Raw genomic sequence first — 19,108 nt, forward strand, 5'->3', positions numbered from 1 at the left:
GTTTCTAATGATCTCGTCTGCAGGTTTTGTCGGAAGAAGAGAAGGGCTCCACAGCAGGACAAGAAGATGAGGAATGGGAGAAGGCCTTGTCTGTGGAGAGGTTTGGGGACATCATCACTGAGTCTGCCATCAATGGAGCAGACAAAATGGGCCGCAGCTACAATGAGAAAGACTTTGAGTGTAAGTACTGTCTGATGTGTAACTCATCACAATTCTATGTGACCCTGGACCACAAAACCAGTCATAAGGGTAAATTTTATTTTTCAACTGAGATTTATGCATCATCCGAAAGCAGAATAAATATGCTTTCATATATGTATGGTTCGTTAGGAAAGGACAATATTTTTCTGAGATACAACCAGTGTTGGGAGTAATGGCGTTTAAGTATAACGCCATTACTAACGGAGTTTAATTTTCAGTTACGGAGTAATCTAATTAATTACTTTTCCCTCGTTGCAACGCCGTTATCTTTACTGAGAATGTAAAGTGTCGCGTTACTACAATTTGGTTGAATAACGTGCGAGGTGTCATGCTTTGGCTAGTGGCTACAAATCAGCTGCATGACACCGTTGCAAATCCGATGATGATTGGCTGGGTGGGCGGTGCCCTGCTCACGCTGTCTCACTGCACGCTCTAAACCTCTAAACACAAGATGGCATCAGCGATAATGGCGTTCTCGGACTGGAAGTACCGGAAATTAAAGGCAAGATTGTTTCTGTAACATGCGCGCTATGCCCAGGAAAAAATACTTTATCCACGTCTGCCTCAAGCAACTCAAATCTTATGTACCACCACCTCACATCAACACATGCTAACATGTTACTGTACTGAATATTTAATTATGTGTTTCACATCAGACGCGACGTGCGCGAATAAATAGGGGTAATCGCGTGTAGTTGGGCGCTTGAACATTTTGAGTTCATAAGCTTCATTAGCGCGTGAAATTAACTTCACAACAGACGCAAATTCGCGTCATGGGGGTGCTTCTGCCAGTTGAGTTCACGCAGCATTTTCAACCACCATTTTAATTCGGATAATTGAAATGTAGTTTTAAAAGTATTTCATGCGAGAATGTAGCTGTTTTAAACTCAAATATGCGGTTTATTTATAAATACAGCATCTATTTAAAAATGTGTTTTGCTGATTTTCGGAGGTTGTCTATTCGCGTCTTTGCATTGACTTAACATTGAAATCACTCGCGCCAGATGCTCTATTTGCATCTGGTGTGAACGCACCATAAGAGTTGGATAGTGTTCTGTTTATTTTACCCAAGTTTAAATTTGTTTGTCTTAATTTTGCACTTGAATTTTATTTTCATTATTTATTTTTTATATGTTTTCATTTCTATGCACATCATATGGCAGGCTGCAATCTATTGAGTTCAAATAAATAAAACATTTTCTAAAATACTTATAGTGTTTTTATTCTTCAATCAGTTAATATAAACATCTTATATATTAAAGATGTTATGGGACGTAATAGCGTTATAGAACATAAAACATAACATCACAGTTACTTTACTGACTAATTACTTTTACAATGTGGTAACTGAGGTACTAACTCAATTACATTTTGGGAGAAGTAATTTGTAACTGTAACTAATTACTTTTTTCAAGTAAGATGACTAACACTGGATACAACTATTTGAAAATCTGGAATCTGAGGCTGCAAAACATTCTAAATACACACTAAGAAAATCGCCTTTAAAGTTGTCTAAACCAGCGGTTCTCAATTCCAGTCCTCGCGCCCCACTGCTCTGAATATATTGCATGTCTCTCTTTGTTATCACACCTGATTCAGATAATCAGCTCGTTAGAAGTGAATTGCGTGCATGAACTGTGTTCCCATTGTTCATTGCTCCCTACTCCCTGAGCAGGGGAAATCTGTTGAAGTTTACCTCACTTCGGGACATTCATTCACTGATTTGTGCTGCGCAGCGTCTTTACACACGGACAACTGTGACATCATATACCTCTGTAAATAAATACAATTTAAATTCAACGTCTCGCACACTTCAATGCCACTTCGCAGGGCACTTTACGTTCGAATAGAACAAACGTCTGAATCGCTAAGAGAAACGTACAAAATGTGCAGAGCAGTGGGGCGCGAGGACTGCAATTGAGAACCGCTGGTCTAAATTAAGTTCTTAGCGTATTACTAACCAAAAAATAAGTCTCTGATCTCCCCAAAGTAAAGTGAAGTGACATTCAGCCAAGTATGGTGACCCATACTCAGAATTTGTGCTCTGCATTTAACCCATCCGAAATGCACACACACAGAGCAGTGAACACACACACACACTGTGAGCACACACCCGGAGCAGTGGGCAGCCATTTATGCTGCGGCGCCCGGGGAGCAGTTTGGGGTTCGGTGCCTTGCTCAAGGGCACCTAAGTCATGGTATTGAAGGTGGAGAGAGAACTGTACATGCACTCCCCCCACCCACAATTCCTGCCGGCCCGGGACTCGAACTCACAACCTTTCGATTGGGAGTCCGACTCTCTAACCATTAGGCCACGACTTCCCCAAGTATGAGAAGTTTTAGCTCAAAATACCTTACATATAATTTTTTATGGCTTGTTAAAATTGCCACTTTTATGGTATGAGCCAAAGTGTGCTGTTTTTCGGCTTTCCCTTTAAATGCAAATGAAGAGGGTGGGGCTTCAAGAGCTCAAGCTCAGTTAATACCTTTGCTAGCCTTTCAAATAAACACTCCACTATTAGTACAAGCCTGTTATTTTCACAGAAAATGCACTTGGTTTAAAAGTCAGTCATCTGATTGTACTGTGCATAAAAAAATCCCTTTATGAATTAACAGACGTTATTAAAAATAACTCACTGCCGTACAAACTTTATAAGCCCCAATTGTGATTATGAGCTAGACTAATTCCAGTGGTTGACTTCACATTGCTTTCATATGCAAATTTAACTCCCCCATTCCTATTTACCATCATTTTGATAGCACGTGAAGGCAGCATCGGTGAAAACAGACAGACAATGGTAGCTTTAGCAACATTAGCCTTACAGAGTGCCTGGAAGCTCTTTCAGAAAAGGCAATTTGGAAAACTAATGCATGATAGTTCTTCTGGAGGTGTAGCTGAACCTTCAGGAGCAACTTTTGTGCACAACCTGCTTTATACTGACCCTCATTCACAAAGCAGTCCTGTGAAAAATGATTCGCACAGACATAAACGAATTCTGGTAGAGCTGAGGGAGCATTTTTTTCTAAAACAAAATAAATCCACCTCGTCTTCAGCGGCTCAGATTTTGGGAGTAAATGGAGAGAGCTATGTGGATTCATACATCCAGCTCCAGAACACCTAAAACGGTTGGGAGACATCCTTGTCAGTGCAGCAATGGCGAACTGTGTACAATTCAGGGCAGTTCTATGTTAAAACAGCAGTCTGTCAACATTCGTGACCAGGGCCTGTGTCTAATGTGACGTCATGATTTATGGGAATAAAAAAAGGAGTGGGTGGATTTTTATCATCAGAATCAGAATCAGAATGAGCTTTATTGCCAGGTATGTTCACACATACGAGGAATTTGTTTTCGTGACAGAGCTCCGCAGTGCAACATAACAGCGACAGAACAAAAAACACAATAAGGAATAAAAAATACAAAAAAATACAAATAGGTGGGTAAGGATTGACAATATACAAATTGACAATGTATGGCAGGTATATTAAAAAGAGCATTTATGTATGTACATGTATATTATGTGGAAAAATTGTAACTGTACGCTAAGTATGTGTGTTTGGATAAATAAGTGTATGTGTATATAAATATAAATATAAGTAGTATAGTGTGTTCCATGTATGTACATGTATATTATGTGCAAAAGATTTACGTGTACGCTAAGTATGTGTGTTGGATAAAAAGTGTAGTGTATATAAATATAAATAGTGTAGTGTGTCCCACAGTTATTATCAGCTGTTCATAAGATGGATTGCCTGAGGGAAGAAACTGTTCCTGTGTCTGGTCGTTCTGGTGCTCAGTGCTCTGTAGCGTTGACCAGATGGCAACAGTTCAAAGAGGGAGTGTGCTGGATGTGAGGGGTCCAGAGTGATTTTAACAGCCCTTTTGCTCACTCTGGATAAGTACAGTTCTTGAATAGATGGGAGGGTTGTACCGATAATTCGCTCAGCAGTCCGGACTACCCTCTGTAGTCTTCTGAGGTCCGATTTAGAAGCTGAGCTGAACCAGACAGTTACTGAAGTGCAGAGGATGGATTCGATGATGGTGGAGTAGAACTGTTTCAGCAGATCCTGTGGCAGGTTAAACTTCCTCAGCTGGCGAAGGAAGTACAACCTCTGCTGGGCCTTTTTCACAATGGAGTCAATGTGAATGTCCCACTTCAGGTCCTGAGAGATAGTGGTGCCCAGGAACCTGAATGACTCCACTGCAGTCACAGTGCTGTTCATGATGGTGAGTGGGGGGAGTGCAGGGGGGTTTCTCCTGAAGTCCACGATCATCTCCACTGTTTTGAGCGTGTTAAGCTCCAGGTTGTTGAGACTGCACCAGACAGCCAGCTCTTTAACCTCCTGCCTGTAAGCAGACTCGTCACCGTCCTGAATGAGGCCGATGAGTGTGGTGTCATCTGCAAACTTCAGGAGCTTGACAGAGGGGTCCTTAGATGTGCAGTCATTAGTGTACAGGGAGAAGAGCAGTGGGGAGAGAACACAGCCCTGGGGAGCTCCGGTGCTGATTGTACGGGTGCTGGATGTGTATTTTCCCAGCCTCACTAGCTGCTGCCTGTCTGTCAGGAAGCTGTTGATCCACTGACAGACGGAGGTGGGCACGGAGAGCTGAGTTAGTTTGGGCAGGAGGAGGTTTGGGATGATCGTGTTGAAGGCAGAGCTGAAGTCCACAAACAGGATCCTCACATAGGTCCCCGGTCTGTCTAGGTGTTGCAGAACATAATGCAGTCCGATGTTTACTGCATCGTCCACAGACCTGTTTGCTCTGTAGGCAAACTGAAGAGGATCCAGCAAGGGTCCAGTGATGTCCTTCAGGTGGGCCAGCACCAGTTTTTCAAATGACTTCATGACTACAGACGTTAGAGCCACAGGCCTGTAGTTATTTAGTCCTGTAATTTTGGATTTCTTTGGGATGGGGATGATGGTGGAGCGTTTGAAGCATGAAGGGACTTCGCACAGCTCCAGCGATCTGTTGAAGATCTTTGTGAAGATGGGGGCCAGCTGGTCAGCACAGGATTTCAGACAGGCTGGTGTAACACAATCTGGGCCTGGTGCTTTTTTCCTTTTCTGCTTCCTGAAGACCTGGCACACCGCATCCTCGCTGATCTGTATTGCAGGTGTGGGGGAGAGGGGGGATGCAGGAGGTGTGAATGGTGAGAGCGCTTGATTGGAGAGGTGTTCAGGGTGGGTTGCAGGAGTTGTGAGTGGTGTGAACAGTTGTTTGGAGAGGCATTCAGGGTTGGTTGCAGGAGTTGTGAATGGTGAGAGCGGTTGATTGGAGAGGTGATCAGGATGGGTTGCAGGAGCTGTTAATGGTGTGAATGGTTGTGTGGAGAGGCATTCAGGGTTGGTTGCAGAAGCTGTGAATGGTGTGAACGTTTGTTTGGAGAGGCATTCAGGGTTGGTTGCAGGAGTTGTTATTGGTGTGAACGGTTGTGTGGAGAGGTGTTCAGGGCAGGTGATGGGTGTTCTTTCAAACCTGCAGTAAAACTCGTTCAGATCGTCTGCCAGTCGTTGATTTTCCACAGTGCTGGGGGGTGGTGTCTTGTAATTGGGATCTTCTTTAGGCTTTTCCACACTGATGCGGAGTCGTTTGAAGTGAACTGAGTCCTTATTTTTTCAGAATAATTCCTCTTTGCCACTTTGATCTCCTTTTCCAGTGTGTATTTAGCCTGTTTATACAAGACATTGTCCCCCTTCACGTAAGCATCTTCTTTGGCCTGACGGAGCTGTCTGAGTTTTGCAGTGAACCACGGTTTGTCATTGTTGTAATTTAGTTGAGTCTTGGTAGGAATACACATATCCTCACAGAAACTGATATATGATGTTACGGTCTCTGTGAGTTCGTCCAGATCGGTGGCAGCAGCTTCAAAAACACTCCAATCAGTGAGGTCAAAACAAGATTGTAAATCCTGCTCTGCTTCATTAGTCCATCTTTTTACAGTCCTTAATACAGGTTTAGTTGATTTTAGTTTCTGCCTGTAGGTCGGTATAAGATGAACCAGAAGGTGATCAGAACGTCCCAAAGCTGCTCGTGGAACAGAGTGAAATGCATCCTTTATTGTTGTGTAACAGTGATCCAATATATTACTGTCTCTTGTGGGACAAGTAACATGCTGTCTGTATTTTGGCAGTTCACGGGAGAGATTGGCTTTATTAAAGTCCCCAAGAATGATTAAAACAGAGTCTGGGTGTTGTTGTTCTGTCTCTGTGATCTGCTCAGCGAGTTTCTGTAAAGCTGAGCTCACGTGCGCTTGAGGAGGGATGTAAACACTAACCAGAATGAACGAATGAAACTCCCGCGGCGAATAGAACGGCTTGCAGTTAATGAAGAGCGTTTCGAGATTTGAGCAGCACGTCTTCTTTAACACAGTTACATCTGTACACCACCGTTCATTGATGTAAAAGCATGTCCCGCCGCCGCGCGATTTCCCCGTTGATTCTGCATCGCGATCCGCTCTAAACAGCTGAAAGTCCGGCAGATGGAGCGCGCTGTCCGGTATGGTGTCATTCAGCCAAGTTTCCGTGAAACACAGAGCAGCAGAGTGGGAGAAATCTTTATTTGTCCGAGAGAGCAGAAGCAGTTCGTCCGTTTTGTTGGGTAGAGAGCGGAGATTTGCCAGATGGATGCTAGGCAACGGCGTTCGAAATCCGCGTTTTCTGAGTCTCACGAGCGCTCCCGCTCGCTTTCCCCGCCTGCGCGTCCTCTTGAAGCGTGTGATCAGGGCAGCCGCTCCGCCGACAAGAATGTCCAGCAAAACATCAGAATAGTCGAAAACCGGTGAAATATCGGGAGATGTGTGTTGCCGAATATCCAGCAATTCGTCCCTGGTGAAACTGATTGCAGGAATATAACTAAAGACAGGACAAACTAACAAAAACACAAAAACAACTGCAGAGCACGTCACGGAGGCAGCCATCCTGTATCGGCGCCACTCCTATAGGGCGCCATCATTATAGGGTGGTTGTGTACACACACTGCCAACACCCATTTATGTCCAAACACCATGCAAAATTTTATTTTGCATAATAGGTTCCCTTTAATATCCTAATGATTTTTGGCAAAAAAGAAAAATCGTAAATTTTGACCCATAAAGTGTATTTTTGGCTATTGCTACGAATACACCTGTGTTACTTATGACTGGTTTTGTGGTTCAGGATCAAATATGTACACTCAATTTTCAATCATTCAGTCATTGTAATTATAATGGTCAGAAAAGGCAACTAACTGAAATAGATAAGTTTAGGTTAACGTATTAAGATTACTGAAATTAAAACTGGTGTAAAAGTTTAAGGTAAAAATTTTTTTATTTTTGTGATTTATTTAAGTGTTATTTTAGTATTATAATATATAATACTAAAATAACACTTTACCACCAACATTACAAGTATTTTGCTGGTCCCTTTTCCTTTAAGATGGTAGTTTTTCACTCATGAATATGGCATAGTTTAGAACTTGTTTTAAAATAACTGATTGTTGACCTGTACAGTGGGTGGTATAGGACACATTAGCATTCATAATTTAAATGTAATCAGTGCATTTCTGACTTCCTTCAAATCTGGATTGATCTAATCTGTTCTGCCATGAAAACACGCAGTAGCTGTGCCAACGCTGTAACCGATGTAAAATGGCCTCAGAGTATTTTGATCTAATTTGTATTGATCTCATATCAATTTTCACGCTCCATTTTCTTTGAATCTGAGCATAGTTGAGCCAAAACTGTTCGTCACATGGCAGTTCGCACTCTTAGAGTCCTGTTCAGTTTCGACAAAATGCATGAAATATTTTTGCACATAAGTATTTGGAGCTGCATTTAGTGCTGACTGCTTGTGACTGGATTCCTGGAGACGAATGTTAATAAATGTGTAAATTAGGTCAAAGATGCAGTCATTTCAGAACATACCTTGTTAAAAGCTATTGAGCTTTAAATGTTTTCAAAGCATCAGGTTGCTAGAAAATTCCATGTTTAGATTTGAATTCTTCAGAAGGTGCCTCAGAAGTACAGACAAAACTTTAAATGGCTCTCTCACATTCCCTGGCCTCCTGTGGGGCTGCGTCAGTGCCAGTCGCTCTTCGGACACTGATAAATCAAGGCCCACATTTCCATCTACATGTGGCGACAGTAGTGGGAGGTGTAAACTAGCCTGTGATTCATTCACAGCGGAGCCGAGAGGCAGCTGCAGGACAAATCACACATTAACGTCTCTGTTGCTAGAACTACTCATACAGTCAGCATGAAATTCACAGACTTAGACAAACTCTGTTATATTTGCTTTACTTCACATTCCCCATCTTTTTGTGCATAGTTCATCAGTGTTATTCCAAAAGAAAAAAAGGTTGTCTTTGTGATCTTTTAGCAAATCAGTCATACTTTTCAACCCTACACCCTCGGTTTTCCAGTTTTATGTGTAAATTCCCCATTTTTAAATTCCAATCAGTTCTCATATTCATTTTTATTATTAGCATTATTTTTGTGGTCAGAATTGTACACAATGGAATTGTGTTTTGGTCAACAAACAGATGTACTTTTACACCACCATTAAACTTTTTTTGATGGTTTTAAAATAAGTCATTTATGTACATCCAGGCTGCATTTATTTGATCAAAAATGCAGAACAAATTTGAAATATTGTTACAATTTGAAATAACTATTTTCTGTTTTAATATGTTTTAAAATTTTATTAATTTCTGTGATACAAACCTGAATTTTCAGCATCATTACTCCAGTGTCACATGATGCTTTAGAAATCAGTCTAATATGCATGGACCGCTTCTTATTATTTGTAATGTTGAAAACTTTTTTTTAGGATTATTTGCTAAATAGAAAGTTCAAAAGGATTGCATTTATTTGAAAAAAAATCTTTATTTTCACTTTACTGTAAAAATAATAGTCATTACTGTTACTTCTGATCATTTGCATCCTTACTGAATAAAAGTATTCATTTATTTTTTCATTGCAAACTTCAACTGTTAAACGGTAGTATATAAAGTGTGTTAATATTGAAAAGTCTTCATATTTATTCATCAATGTAGTGCTTGTTTATTTTATGCACATTTTGAAAACAACCAGCAAGACTTAAGCCTGTGAAATAGGAGATATCTGACAACAGAGATGTTTGAGTGAGAAAAACTAACTAATGCTAGCACTAGAGGGGATGTTTCTATGGCAGCCTCATTATCTGTGACCTTTTAAAAGACTTTATCATTGCTTATTATTACACAGCTCTCTGGAATACCTGGTTCTTATTGATGGTCTGATCAATGGTGCCCATTCTGCATCAGATATGTTTGTATAATGGTGCTAAATTGTATAATTGACCATTGTCCCAGGCAGCTATACGATTTCATACATAGCTATTATTCTCAAATTAGTCCGCAGTCATCCTTTATGTGGATTCTGATTGGCTGTCAATGTTTTTATCATTCATCAGCCAGAAAAAAGAGGACTTCCCTATTCTAATGACTGATTATTAAAACTTTATAGGTTTTATTGCTATAGTTGTAGTTGGTTAAGTGAACAGGATTTTAATCTCTATGTCTCTGTGTTTACTCATAGATCACCGGCATACGTTTCACCACACCCACCACCCCCTGTCCACCCATCTCCCCCCGCAGCGTTTCCGCAAGAGGGTGCTCAGTATGGACCGCCGGCGAAAGAAAAAGAGGAAAAAAAAGAAGACTTCCATGCCCCCATCAGATGTCACGCCCACTATTCATGAAGTGGATGAGGAGGGGGCGGAGTCTGAGACTGAGGGACAGTGCCAAGCAGCCACGCCTACTGAACCATCTGAAGAGCTGCCACAGGTAACTTGAAGTGTTTACCATATTACTCATTTTGCAGAATGCATTATGTATATGTGACTTTTTAGTACTGATTTCCCTGAATGACTTACTGCTGCATGGTATATTGTATCCCATGATGTATCCCTTCCATTTCAAGTGTGAAATAAGAAATATGGGATGGTGTAATGGAGAGGTGCTGACAGGTGTTGTGATCTCACAGCTCAGTTTGGGGAGTGAGGAGGATCTGGCGGCCGATCTCCCTCTCACCAGCTTCAATATGGAGAGCGAAAGACCCCCGAGCAGTGAGGAGACCCCACCCAACCCCGCCGGAACGGAGGAGCAGGAGGAAACACCAGAACGACCGGATGGAGGAGAGGAGGAGGAGGTTTCCAACAGGTATTTGACTAATAATTAAGTATGGATCTAAACCATAAAGAGCTAAAAACACTTATACATGTTAAATTGGTTGATTGAAGAATACATTATAATTCCATCAGTATTTACTCACCATCATATCGTTATTTTGTGGAGATATTGAAAAGATATTTTACTTGCAATCATATTTCTTCTATCTGGAGCAGATATAATAATTATAAACAAGCTAATACCTATGTTTTTAGATCATGCTTAAAAAAAAAAATATATATATATATATATATATATATAAAATCTAAAAAATGCTTTTTCCTATTTGTGAACAGTCACCATAGGCATTTAATGCAACAAAGATAGCTAAAGTCAATTATTTTTACTAATAGACCTATCAGTCCTACTAATTCCCCTCTTGTAATTTGGCTCCAAACTGAAACCTGTGAAATAATGCATTCCTCAGTAAATATTCATCCATGACACTGAAAAAAGAAAAGAAAAGCGTGAACCTGAAAAGTTGTATTTGATTGCCCTCTGCTGGCTAACTGGCTTCTTGCAACATATATAAAAATAGGCACAATAGGCACATTTGGTAAATGTATATGTACTGTACAAATAAACCATCATTATACATGTATTTATAGCATTTAACTTTTGATTATTTTTTGCAGGACTGTTGCTTTGAATTATGGGTCCCGTGACTGTATATTTGTCTGCGTTTCTGATATTAACTGAATGCAAATGCACCAACATGATGTGCAGTGGTTTAGAGGTTTTTTTTATTTTTTATTTTTTATTTTTTTGGTCGGGTTCGGGCTTTATTTATTATACAAATATTTGAACACATAGTACTGATTATACTATACTGGCCAATGAAGATTCAAATAAGATAAAAAGGGCTGCCAGACCCCATAAAACTTTGCAGAGGTACCTCGGATAGTGTATTTAAGATGCTCAAGTTTAAGACACAACATCACCTCAGTAACCCAGCGTTTGTAAGATGGTGGCAATGCCTTTTTCCAGTTGAGAAGAATCAGGCGTCTAGCCAATAATGTGGAAAAAGCTATGAGCTCTATCTGATTGGTTGTTAGCTGCAATTCTTCCGGGCACTACCACAAAGATGGAAGTCAGAGGATTGGGATCAAGATCTTTGTTACAAATAAATGAAAACGTTCTGAAAATGTCAGCCCAGAATTTTGTTAATCTGGGGCATTCCCAGAACATGTGACTCAGGTCTGCTGGTTCCAGATTACATCTGGGGCATGTTGCGTCTGACCCTGGATCAGGGACGTGCGGTCAGGGTAGGCAGGGTAGGCAGTGCCTCACCAAAGGAAATGTTGACATTACATTTATTAATTCCAAGAGCTTTATTAATTCACCACATTATTAATTGCATTAATTTTATTCCAAATATTATTTTTTGTAACAAAAATTTTCAGGAATACACATAATATACTCATTTTGCCATTGTTTGCTCCTAAAAACCGTTGTTTCATGCAGGAAATTCAAAAGCCATGGCCATTGAGGCAGAGGTGAGCGGTGCCTCTTTGGTCCATAGAACGTAGTTTATGTAGATTTGCGCATGCGCAGTCAGTTCTCATGCTGTCTTGAATTATCAACATTGAGGCAGAGACCGAGTTTGCTTCATGTCACGTGATCTACTCGCTCTCACTCAATCTGCGCGCTTCCCGAATACTAGCATCTAGTATACTTGCGTGTCGGTGTGTGCGCCTAGCAGTTTGTAGGAGCGAATAAGCTGTTTTTGTACTTTAAAGCTGTACTGCTGACGCAATGTTTTCTGACTGTAGCCTGGTGCGCCGTCACCAGACCAAAAGTGTGTGTGTGTGTGCGCCGTGGCTGTCTGTGCGCGTTTGCGCATTTTGATGGAGTGACTAGGCTGCCGCGCCGCCTCCTTCTCTGTGTCCCGCACAAAACATTTGTTTGTTGTATAAGTCATAAGATAGATGTGTCCCTTAATTTGATTATTATATTTGATTGTGCATTAGCCTCACATGACTGACTTTGCTGAATGCAGGCAGCGATCTGATGATGCCTAAAATGAACTTTGGTTGCTAAATTAACTGAATGAATATATGAACATATATTCCACACATTGATAGGTCACAGCCTACCCATGACAAGATTTCACCGCACGTTACTGCCCTGGATACATTTTAGCCAGCTTGCTCCTAGAAAGATGGAGCCTGTGTACCTTAAGTACCTTAAATTGCAAAAGCCCATGTCTAATGCATACCGAGGATGAATGCACCAATTCTATTGCCCGTTGCCAAGCCAAATCAGATATTTCTGTACCCAGCTCCTCCTCCCACTGCCTCTTTATATGATCAAGAGATGGGGAAGCGAATCTTTGGATGTTCTCATATATGATAGACACCATACCCTTAAGAGAGGAGTCCATATTTAAGAGCTCATCAATCCAGCCACCCTCTGGCTTGTTCAAAGAAGGAGAAAAATGTTTTTTGACGAAACTACGGACCTGTAGATACCTAAAGAAGTTGGATTGAGGGATCTCAAAATCTGTTCTTAATTGGTGGAATGAAATAAACATGTCGTCTTTAAAGAGGTCCTTAACACGCTTGACTCCATTTCTAGACCAGCGCTGAAATGCAGAATCTATGAGGGACAGAGGAAACATATGGTTCGACAGGATGGGAGCTGAGGGCAATGCTTGTTTGCTGTTGAACTGAAGTCTGAATTGTGACCATATTCTAAGTGATCCGCGAATAATTGGGTTATTCGTAAAAAAGCTTTTGCTCAAGGGAATTGGAGAACAGAGCAGAGAGCATAGTGATACTGGGTTACACGCGTGCTGTTCCATGAGCAACCAAACTGGGGCTTCCTCCCCCAACATGTCAGAGAGCCAAAATGTCAGTTTATGAAGGTTAGCTGCCCAATAATAATGCAAGAAGTTCGGCATTGCCAATCCACCATCCTCCTTCTTCCTTTCCAGATATTCTTTCCTTATGCGGGGAATTTTTTTATCCCAAATAAAAGTAGAAATACAACTGCTCAAATCCTTGAAAAATGATTTGGGTATAAAGACTGGCACTGTCTGAAATAAAAACAAAAACCTTGGTAAAATTGTCATTTTAATGGAATTGATCCTCCCCGCCAAAGATAAGGGAAGAGTTGACCACCGTACTAAATCGCGCTTGGCCTTATCAAATGCTGTTTTAAAATTACTGTTGAATAAATCCTTATAACTGCGAGTTACATTCACACCTAAATAAAGAAATCTGTCGAGGCTTACTGAAAATGGAAAAGATTGGAATGCCATTTGATGCGCTCTTTCATTAATGGGAAAAAGGAGACTCTTTGCCAAATTAATTTTATATCCCGAAACATTTCCAAAATCGGAAATAATTGTAAGAGCAATCGGTATAGAGGAATGCGGATTGGACAGAAAGAGGAGGAGATCATCTGCATAAAGCATAAGTTTGTGAACAAGTCCCTCTCTATGAATACCAGCCAAACCGGCTGCATTCCTAAGCATAATAGCAAGGGGTTCAATAGCAGCATCAAAAAGCAGAGGAGACAGCGGGCACCCCTGTCTTGTCCCCCTAAAAAGCGGAAAGCATTTGGATATTATACTATTCGTTCGAATAAATGCTTGAGGGCTGGTATATAGAATTTTAATCCATGAACAGAACACAGGGCCAAAGCCAAACCTCCTAAGTGTTGTTAATAAGTAAGCATATTCAATTCTATCAAATGCCTTATGAGCATCTAAGGATATTAAAACCTCTGGGTTAGTGTTAACCTTGGGTGAATAAATCACGTTAAATAAGCGGCGGAGATTGCTAGATAACTGCCTGCCAGAAATAAAACCAGTCTGATCTGGATGAATTATTTTGCTCATAATTGGCTCTACTCTAGCTGCTAGCACCTTAGCCAGGATCTTATAATCGCAGCAAAGTAAACTGATCGGGCGGTAGGATTCACATTTAAGTGGGTCTTTATCCTTTTTAAGAAGGACTGATATGGTGGCTTGTGTCATGGTTGGAGGGAGAGAATTTGAAACGAGGGCCTCTTCAAATACCTTACTCAACAGAGGCGTTAACTTGGCAGAAAACTTCTTATAAAACTCAGCCGGGTAGCCGTCGGGGCCTGGCGCTTTCCCAGATTTTAATTTCTTAATTGCACTGTCAATCTCAAGAGCTGTTATGTTGCCTTCTAAAGTGGATCTGTCTGAATCATTAAATGATGGCAACTCTATGTTGCTGAAAAACTCTTCTATCCTGTCAGTGTCATTCACCTCCGAAGTATATAAAGCCTCATAAAAAGATTTAAACTGATTATTAATACCCTGTTGATCTGTAATAATATTGCCCTCCCTGTCTTCAATTGCCACTATAATACCCGCCGCTGCAGATTGCTTCAATTGATAACACAAAAACCTGCCCGCACGCTCGCCATGTTCATAATGAATTTGACGTGATTTCAAATAGAGATCCTCTGCGCGCTCGCTGGTCAAAGAATCAAATTCAGCTTTTAACAGGAGTCTCTCCTTATGCAACACCTCAGAGGACAATGCACAGTGTGACTGATCGATTGTCTTAATTTCATTCAATATTTCTGTAATCCGCCACGATTTCCTTTTATTAACACTAGCTTGATACGAAATAATTTGACCCCTCACAAACGCTTTCAGAGTGTCCCATATAGTACTGTAACTTATCTCTGGGGATTCATTTGTCCCGAGGAAGAAATCAATTTGAGTCTCTATGAATTTAACAAAATCTTCATCTGCCAAAAGCCTTGAGTTTAGGCGCCACATACGCTGAGAGATTGAATTACCTGGGAAACGAAACTTTAGTAATACTGGACTATGATCTGAGATAACTATATTATCATATTCCACTTGTGTCATTAGAGGTAGTAGTTTCTTATCCAGCAGAAAATAATCAATTCTGGAATATGTTTGATGTACCGGTGAATAGAATGAAAACTGTTTGGATGATGGGTACTTAAATCTCCAGGCGTCCATTATGCCATATGTTTGGAGAAAAGCATTGATACATTGCGCTGATTTACTAGCTGGAATAGCCGTAGAACTAGAGCGGTCCAGAATTGGGTGTAAAACACAATTCAGATCCCCTCCTAAAATTAAATTATACGTATCAAGACTAGTTCTAAACACACAAACTGTTCCTAAACACACAAACAACATATGCATGAGTGTAACTACAATACAGAAACTGACCATAACAACAACCAAAAAAAAAAAAAAAAAATTTCTTTGCGTATGAGAACGCAACCTCTTCCAGTTATCACTGCTCCCAATTAGCTTACCATGTGAGCCCCCACTTAAAAACAGAACAATATAAGGCTCTTACACTTACCTACCCTAAGCTACCCCAAACAGAGCCCCAGGAGAGAAAAACAAAAACATTCTGCTCTTGAGCCGCGATTTCTGTGAAGTTTGAGCACGTGACTGCTTGTAATGTCTCTTAGACATCTAACAAAAGCTTCGGGGCTCAATATAAACTTAGTGTAAACATTATATAAACATTTTAAGTGAAGACAAAATGAACACCGGCTAACCATAACAGTACCAAACCTGATTTGAACTTCGACGGAACAGTCCTTAACTTGGTTAAGTGCACTCAGTGAACTGCCAGCCGCTGATGTATGTGCGATCGTCACTTTCCCTTACAAGTCAGGTTCTTCAGAATGAAGTCTTTAGCTTTCAGCGGGTCCTTGAAGCTTGACTCTCGTCCATCCTGTGTCGTAATCCTCAAAATTGCAGGGTATCTCAACCCAAAGCGAACCCCCTCGCAGTTACGAAGCAAGCTCCTCACTTCATTGAAAGCTGCTCGCTGCTTGCTCACTGTCTGAGTGAAATCAGGAAGAATCCGTATCCGGTCGCCGTGAGCTGTAGTGGCTAGCTTCAATTCCATAGCTTTCTTCAAAATATCCTCTTTCTCAGAGAAGTAATGACACCTTACCACAAAGGCGCGCGGTGGTTCATTGTCATCAGTTGGTCTGCTGCGAAGAGTGCGGTGGGCTCGGTCCAAGAGTGGGGTCTTCTCGAGGTTCAAGGCCTCTTTCAGGAGGCCGGCCACAAACTCAGTTATCCGTTTGCCGTGCTCTCGCCCCTCTAACTCCTGTAATGCGAATGTTTGAGCGGCGTGACCTCGCCTCCAGATCTTCACTCCGTTCTCTCAATACGGCCAACTCCTTTTTCATAGCCATAAGCTCCTTCTCAAGAGTAGTAGTGGAGTCCGAGTAGCCGTTCATCGCAGACTCCAACCCATTCACCCGCGCCTCCGCTGCTTCCAGCCTGGCATTAACAGCATCCACGGCGCTGCGTAACTCTGTTCGGAGCTGATCTACTTGGCTGCAGAGTTCAGCTGATTGGGCAGCAGCCTTCTCTTCTATTTTTGCAATCAAGTCCTCTTTAAGTGAATTAATTGCTTGAAGAACCACGCAGTTGTCACTAGCTGAAGTTGTGTCTTTCTTTGATGTCGCGTGGAGTTCAGCGCTAGCATTAGCATTTTGACTGGCAGTCGATTCTGCATCTCTGCGGTTACTCCGGCCCTTATTCATTTTCCTTCAAAAATAGCCCAAACTGCAATCAGCCCAACTGGATTAACACTGGTACGCTCTTATTAACACACCAGGGCAGCTTTAGCACACTAATATATAAAATAAGAGCAAAATAAACGAAATTTAAAGCTGGTTGTGGAGAGCTCGATAACTTTACGTCTTCACATGGCGCCGCTCCAACCGGAAGACCCGTGGTTTAGAGTTTAATCTAACTTAATTAATAAAAAGAAAAAAATTCTAATTTCTTACAGTGTATAATTTCAACCCTATATGAACTGAATAACAATTATCTGCAGATGAAATTTAGCTATGAAGCTAATTAATTATAATTACACTATTAAATGAAATAAATATAAAGTAATTGGGACTATGGCGAGCATTAAGCTGAATTTCAAATGCATTTTAAGCTCAGTTTGAAAAATGTATAGTTGAGAAGATGTAGCTAGTTTAATAAATGATTATAAGTTCTTTTTTAAAAGTTGTAAATAAAGTCCACTGGAGTTTGTTTTACAAGGAAACACGTTTTCAGTCTTTCTACAGAACAAAATTTCAAGTTTAATTAAATGTGTTACTTGGATATTTGGAATTATTTGTGGAATTTAATAGCAACTTCTAAGTGAAAATTATTTTACCACCAACATTTGAGTGTATTTGTCCATTAAGTCAAAAGTTAGTTTTAAGAAATGACAAATCTAAACACAACATTTTCATTTAATCTTCAGACTTCAGTTAATGCCATCAGACTAATTACAATGAACGTAAAATTGGTTAAAAGCATAGGTTTTAAGGCAAAACTCAATTGTAGGTTTTTTTTTTTTTTTTCAGGTTTAGCCCATCTCCAGAACCTGCCAGTATGGCAACGCGAGGCTGGTTTCGCAGGAAGCCTGTTCACCGGCTGGCTGGAGCACAGCGGACCAGCTATGACCTACGAGAACGCATCTGTATAGGCAGCATGACAGCCATAGAGACTGCGGTGTACCAGAAAGTACCTACAGATGAGGCGGAGGCTCAGATGCTAGCCAGCGCTGATCTGGATGACATGAAAAGTAAGCAAAGTAAATTCTGGAAGGGATGTAAAAATAACAAGACACTAATATTCACGGATATTTGAGATTTGAGACAAAACATCTCCTCAGTTTTACCTGCTTTTCCTTTTGACATTGTTTTACATTAGATACGATCACTGGAATATTCCTATGCACAATTTCATATATATATTTATATTTTATTTGATCAAAATTAAATTACTAATAAATATCTAAAAATTCCTAAAATCCGATACATTTACTTGAGTAGCTGCACTGCATGCAATTTAAGACTTGTTATTAAAGAGTATCATTTTAATACAGCTGTCATTTTTCTCACTGCACTGGGAGTTTTTTTTTTTCAAGTGCAAAGTAATATATAATATACACATACATACATATAATGTAAACACAGACAGACAGACGCACACACACACACACACACACACACACACACGCACATGCAAACACACACACACACACACACACACACATATATATAATATATATATAGTATAGACCAAAAGTTTGGACACACCTTCTCATTCAAAGAGTTTTCTTTATTTTCATGACTATGAAAATTGTAGATTCACACTGAAGGCATCAAAACTATGAATTAACACATGTGGAATTATATATGGAATTATATACATAACAAAAAAGTGTGAAACAACTGAAAATATGTCATATTGTAGGTTCTTCAAAGTAGCCACCTTTGCTTTGATTACTGCTTTGCACACTCTTGGCATTCTCTTGATGAGTTTCAAGAGGTCATCTGGCGCAGCACCCCATCACTCTCTGGTCAAATAGCCCTTGATGCCTTCAGTGTGACTATATATATATTTATATTATATATATATATATATATATATATAAATAGTGCCGTGAAAAGGTTTTTGCCCCTTTCCTGTTTTGTTTTTTGGCATATTTGTCACACTTAAAAGATTCAGATCATCAAACAAATTTTAACATTACACAAGGATAATGCAAGTAAATACAAAATTCAGTGTTTTAATTATGATTTCATTTATTAAGGGTAAAAAGCTGTCCAAACTTACCTGGCCCTACATGAAAAATCAATTGTCCCCTCCTGTTAATTCATGAAAGAAATGTGATTAACCAGATTATTTTAGAAAGTGGAGTTGAATTTCACTAGCCACA

At 40.3% G+C, this 19,108-nt stretch overlaps 1 protein-coding gene across 1 annotated transcript in view; it reads left to right on the forward strand.

Annotated features, from left to right (window-relative positions):
* The window catches only part of LOC132095502 (anion exchange protein 3), a 131,103-nt gene that overhangs the window by 70,503 nt on the left and 41,492 nt on the right, over window positions 1-19,108 (forward strand). Inside the window, exons 3-6 of the mRNA XM_059500557.1 lie at window positions 24-180; window positions 9,757-10,004; window positions 10,204-10,379; window positions 17,748-17,968. Coding sequence (XP_059356540.1) covers window positions 24-180; window positions 9,757-10,004; window positions 10,204-10,379; window positions 17,748-17,968 — 802 coding nt within the window. The remainder of the gene's footprint in view (window positions 1-23; window positions 181-9,756; window positions 10,005-10,203; window positions 10,380-17,747; window positions 17,969-19,108) is intronic.

This window comes from Carassius carassius, chromosome 19 (genome assembly GCF_963082965.1).
Source record: "Carassius carassius chromosome 19, fCarCar2.1, whole genome shotgun sequence".
In the NCBI taxonomy this organism is placed as follows: domain Eukaryota; kingdom Metazoa; phylum Chordata; class Actinopteri; order Cypriniformes; family Cyprinidae; genus Carassius; species Carassius carassius.